Raw genomic sequence first — 6,000 nt, 5'->3', positions numbered from 1 at the left:
ATGTCAGCAACTCACTTGTACATAGTTCAGGAAATAAAAAGTTGCTGTCTTACAATTACTCTGTAAATTCGAGATTTTTTGCAGGCCAGAAGTAAACGTGTGCATGTGCACACATTCATTTATCTGTGAGAGACTGGAATGATTTATCAGAGTTCGGAATGAAACAGGTTTTTTAAAAATTTTTTAAAAACATTTATTCATTTTTGAGAGACAGAGTGTGAGTCGGGGAGGGGCAGAGAGAGAGGGAGACACAGAATCCGAAGCAGGCTCCAGGTGAGCTGTCAGCACAGAGCCTGACATGGGGCTTGAACTCACGGACCGCGAGATCATGACCTGAGCCAAAGTCAGACGCTTAACCGACTGAGCCACCCAGGTGCCCCTGAAACAGGTTTTTGATCTGGACTCATCCTCTTTTCCCTCTCCTTTAAGTTTATTCCAAAGACTGCCATAGAGCAGCGGAGAGGCCTCTGGGCTTGAACGCAGAAAGCTTGAATGCGGCTCCTGGCTGTGCAACTTACTAACCGGCTGACTTGAGCCAAGTTGTTGCACCCTCCGGAGCCTCAGTTTTCCATCTGTGAAGTGGGGTAGTTGTGAGGATCAAACAGGTAACAAATGGATACAACTGCAAGCTTAATACTATTCTGTCAGCACAGAGAATTCCACAGAGTGGGAGAAATGGCTTTTGCATAATTCTATAAGCAGTGTTCTTTTGAGCATTTTAAAAGTGAATCTGTTCTCAATCGAATAATTTGTACTGCTTTGTATTTCATTCTGTGGCTCAATTTCACTAATTAAAATGCACAGCCACCATACTATATTGCATGCTGTTGTATGTAGTTCATTTTAACTTTCCGTAATTGGATGCTGCTGTGTACATCCAGCGAGCACTCAATAAAATTAATTGAGGGTAATGATGATGAAGACAAGATCTATAGTGTCGTCGTTGTTTCTCCCAACCACCCCCGCCCTGTAAGCTGGGATTGTTTGCATTTAAAAGTTGTTGCTATGGAGTTGAGAGGGTAGGTTTGCTGAGAGCTTATGGTATATGATCCATAAAAGGCGGTCATGGTAGGTGTCTTACTCAGTAGAAAATGTCAAACTTGGTGTAGGAGGATCTGTTTGGCTCTTCTATTGAGCCATAAAGCAGTGTCTTTTGTCCAACCTACTTGAATATCAAGGCTGTTTCTATGCTGCGGCCACTACCTCCCCAGCCCCCTCTGTCAGGAGGGCCTCCAGCTCACTGTGTGCCCAGACCTCCCTGCTGGCCTCTGACTGAGGGCCCAGCCCTGCTTTTGTTACTTAGGCTTTTTATTTCTTTCAGGAAAATCAGTGGAATGAGCTTCTTGAAACTCTGCACAAACTTCCCATTCCTGACCCAGGAGTGTCTGTTCATCTCAGCGTGGTAAGTGGGGGCAGAAAACGAACGATCGCCGAGAAACCATTTCATCGTTAACAGTAAGATGGAGTTAGCCGAACAGGATCGTCTTTTGTTGTCTGCACCTTCCCCAGCCCTGCCTCTGAAGCCTCTGGACTCAAGACAGGCCAGAGAGTTAAAATTCTTCCCTTTCTTTGGGATTCCATGAGGAATGGGTCCCAAGTGTCCCCAGGGCTCCCCTCTTCCTGGTTGGCATCCCATCACTAGCATCTCCTGGATGGCAGGTGCCGGGCTTGGGATGTGATGGCTGGCCCCTTCCCGCCTCCTCAGCCCCCTGCCTCATGCTTTCCTTCCCTTCTCATCATTGCTGTGCATGCCCCTTTGCTGAAGCCCATGCTGTCGCCCCTGAGCCCTCAACACTGCCTCTCTCCTCCTAACTAAGGTAACCCACATTTATCCTTCAGAACTCACCTTGGATTTTATTTATAGAGAAATCCTCCCCTTGCCTCCCTTCTCTCCGCAAGGCTTAGACGAGGTTTTCTTCTTTGCCCCGAGCATCTTGTACGCTTTGCAGTGTTTAGTCACACCACATCTGTTCTCTGGTCTCGGCCACTAGCCCCTCAAGGACAGGAATGGAGAGAGCCTAGCATGGTTCCTGGCCCACAGGAATGATTGTTTCTTTGAACTCTTTTAAGTACACGCTACGTGATGTGTGGTGCGCTCAGCTGAAAACCCTCCACACTGGGAAGTTTCAGTCTAGCTGTAGTTTTGCTGGTGACCTCGGTGATCTTAAAACCTTTAGCCTGTGGGTCCCAAGCTCCTCATTGATCGGATAAGATGTCAGAAGAGGTGTAGGGGATCTTTTTCATATTTCAGTTACTGGAGTTCTCTGATTCTCCAGGTCAAACCTTTGCCACCACCTTCATCAGAATTCTCAGATGGACACCCATTGGCCAGCTATTGACTGATTACCCAGGGGCTATTTTCCCTATGTTGTGGGATCTGAATGTTTAAAAAGTTGTGTTGGATGTGTGATGTGACATCTGCCATCCCGCTGATCACAGGATCCAGCTGATTTTGCCCATCCCCTTCCTCCCTCACCTCTCCATGTGTGTCCCTCCCAAAGCTGTGCCTTCGGTCGAAGAGCACGACCTTCCCCTGATAGAGGAGGATCGTTCTTTAGTCCAGGGCATAGGAGTAGCTGTGCTCTCCTGCTAGAATCTCCAAACAAGCTCTCAAGGTCCATTTGTAGGAGAACATAGGGTAGTCAAGCTTCCAAGGCTCTAGGTACATCCAAATGAGGTGTTGCATGTGGCAGTCTGCCTTTCTTTAGACAGACAGACAGATAGATAGATAGATAGATAGATAGACAGACAGACAGACAGACAGACAGACAGACTGACCGACCAGTCTGGTAGATAAGAAGCTTTATTTTTGAAATAATAGAAAGTTTTGTTGTTCAGCTTCACTAGGACCAGGTGCAGCACTGGTATTCAGTGGTTAGTGTATTTGCCCTCATAAAGAAAACATATCTCACAGGGTTTTTTTAATGATCAAATTGAAAGCAGTATTACTACCAATAACTAATAATAGATCTTCTATTTTGTTAAGTTCTTAATTTCTGCCAAGTATGCATCTCTAATGCTCAAAACAACTCTACAGAACAGATAGTAGCATTCTCGTCTCATAGATGAGGCTTAGAGAGAAAAAGGTACTTGCTCACCCAAGGCTGTGTGGTTAATAAGTGAGAAGACTGGGGTTTTCAAACCCAGGGCTAACTTCCAAGCCCATGTTCTTTCCACTAGGCCATGAGTGTTGAAAGAAAGGGAGCAAAGAAGAAACTGGTCTGATAGAGGTTTTTGTTCATTCTAATAGAAGAGAGGAAGGAAAGGAACCTTGTTAGAGAAATTCTTGAAGGGAAGACTGCACGGAAAAGATGATGAAGAAATGAGCTTTAAACCTGTTCGGGTCATTGCCAGATAGCTAAGCAACCTTGCCTTTGTCCCTGTCCCTTTTCCTCAAGCAGCTTGATCTCTCCGCTTCAGTCTGTAATGACATCCGACAGGTAGCTGTGGAGTAGCCTGGCTGGGTCACCAGCTGCTGGGGAGGAAGGGCCACTCCTTCCCCTGAGTGGCTGCCAGACCTCAAGGACAAGCCATCCCAGGGGCAGGAGAAACTGTTGGGGGGAGGAGGTGCAGCTGTTTCGTGCCAGTGGTTCCTAGGAATGTTTCTGACCTCCTCTGGTTGCTGCATTTCATGGGTGATGGAGCAAGACAGAATCTCAAAGGACAGCCTGGGGACTACTTGGTTTTGGAATTGCGTTGCCTCACTATTTACAATCCATTGCATCTGTAAAGGCAGATATTTGTTTCTTTCCTATTCGGGAGGAATTCTCTCCATGTTGCATTTCGGATTTTGAAGGGCTAGTCACATTCAGCTTATAAAACCTGAAATGTGGGAAAATGGCAATCCTGGACTTTGTGTCTTTGGCCAGAAGAGACTACTTCCATGTGTCTGGTAGAGGCAATTGAGAGAAAATACAAATGCAAATTAGCAGTCGAGAAGTAATAATTTTCTATTAAAATATAATGTATGGAATGCTAGGCATTCCACGTGTATAACATTTATTCTTCAGAACAGTTTTGAAGGAGACCTCAGGTTTCCCATTTACAGGTTCGGAAACTGAAGTTCTGAGCTATCAAGCGAAGTTGACTAAGTTCACGTAACTATTAAATGGTGACTCTGTGGTCCTTGTTCCTTCTCCCTTGCTGTGCCAGCCACTATTTTGTCACTCCATCACCATGTGGACATCCATTACTGAACATTTCCTGGGACTCCCCCTAGCCGTTTGTGATAGAAGTTGGTATCTCATAGCATCAAATTTAACCTTGTATTTTACAACTCATTGTTAAATTGAATCGGATGTTAACTAGTGTTTTTTTAAATGTTTATTTATTTATTTTTGAGAGAGAGAGAGAGAGAGAGAGAGAGAGATTGTGAGCAGGGGAAGGGCAGAGAGAGAGGGAGAGAGAGAATCCTAAGAGCCTGACAGAGTTCGAGGGGCTCGAACTCACAAATGTGGGATCATGACCTGAGCCAAGATCAAGAGTTGGACAGTTAACTGACTGAGCCGCCCAGGTGCCCCAATTGTTAACTAGTTTTCATGCTGCATAGTCTCTATTATAAGACTTCATAGGTGGTATTTTGGCACAGACATGCAGCTTTTGGAATGATGCTTTGCAGAGAGGGTTTTTTTTTTTAAGTGGTCTTTTCATAATTTTTGTTTCTGCCTTTTAGTTTACTTTAATTCAAGAGGCTTTAGCTATAATTTGTTCATGAAAAGTGTAGGTATAGCAGTCTGTTACAGTGGGAAGAGAATAGCTCTCGTTCTCTGGACCTGGTTTCAGTTCCTGGTTCTGTTACCTGCTAGCTGTGTGCCCTTAGCCTTAATTTACCCATTTATAATATGGAGATAATATCGTCTTAAAATTTGTTATGGAAATTAGAGATAGCATTTATACAACTCCCTGACATAAAGCCTTCCGTGTAGCGGTATCCAACGGTCAGTATCTGTTGAATATCAGGCAAGTCGCTTATACTATTATTGTTGTTGTGGTCATTATTGCAGTTGTCACCCAGCCTTTCATTTCAGGAAGTCTATACGACCCACTCTTCTTGAGACCTACTTATTTTGCAATTATCCAAGAATGGAGGGGAGGGACTTCCTGAAATGTCACTTGGGGGTCCAGGTTTGAACTTTGGCCGTGGCTAAGCTGACCTTCTCTGCTGCGACCTTTCCTGCCCTCTGCACAATCCCATTTTTAATTGGCTAGCACCAGCCTCTCCCGTCCTGCTTGCCATTGTCCTCCTTGTCTTTAGTAGCACAGAAGAGGTGTCATCAGTTCAGCCTGTTGTCATTTAACTCAGGGACATATGCTCGTTACATACATGGGGATGCCTCCTTGAAAGTTCTTTGAACAGGTCAGGCTTTCAGCTCCATTGAGTCTCCCACTCCCTTCGCTGGAGATTACACTGGAAGTCAGGAGGCTTATTTGCAGAGCCTGCATAGGGGACAGAATTCTCCACTGTTAGCCATCTGTAGTGATCTCAGTGCAGCAGACCTTCAGTTAGAGCTGTCCTTAACGTCACTTGGGCCTTCGGGGCAGATTTTGCCCGCAGCTTGTATATGGATATAACCTCAGATGCTAAAATGAAATGGCAGGTTTGGTTGGTAAGACCATTGCTGAGTGAACCTAGTGATACTTGGTCCCTTGAGTCCACTTGCCTCATTGAACAATAAATTATGAAGCCTGCAGCTTTCATGTGTTCAGAAATGTGCAAACATTGTAGGGGAATTTAGCCTTTAACCTCGTTGAGCTGTTCATTTATATCTCCTAAAGATGTTCATCTCTCATAGAAAAGAATTCCGTCTACCAAACTGATGATTTAACATGTCTGGCTGTAATCCAACATTATCCAAAGAAAATATTCTGTGGTCGTTTCCTATGAGTGAAACTTTCCTCAATTGAGTAAGGAACTATCTTCAGATCCCTTACTGGATTTCTGAGTAATATGCTTGTGGCAAATGTTTACAAAAATAAATAGCATTTGCTTTTCTTTTCCAG

At 44.6% G+C, this 6,000-nt stretch overlaps 1 protein-coding gene across 1 annotated transcript in view; it reads left to right on the top strand.

Annotated features, from left to right (window-relative positions):
• The window catches only part of DENND1A (DENN domain containing 1A), a 436,275-nt gene that overhangs the window by 225,176 nt on the left and 205,099 nt on the right, over nucleotides 1–6,000 (top strand). Inside the window, exon 7 of the mRNA XM_049630950.1 lies at nucleotides 1,322–1,402. Coding sequence (XP_049486907.1) covers nucleotides 1,322–1,402 — 81 coding nt within the window. The remainder of the gene's footprint in view (nucleotides 1–1,321; nucleotides 1,403–6,000) is intronic.

Source organism: Panthera uncia, chromosome D4, assembly GCF_023721935.1.
Source record: "Panthera uncia isolate 11264 chromosome D4, Puncia_PCG_1.0, whole genome shotgun sequence".
NCBI classification, from domain to species: domain Eukaryota; kingdom Metazoa; phylum Chordata; class Mammalia; order Carnivora; family Felidae; genus Panthera; species Panthera uncia.
Note: the sequence above shows the minus strand (reverse complement) of the source record. Positions and strands in the feature narration are given on the sequence as shown.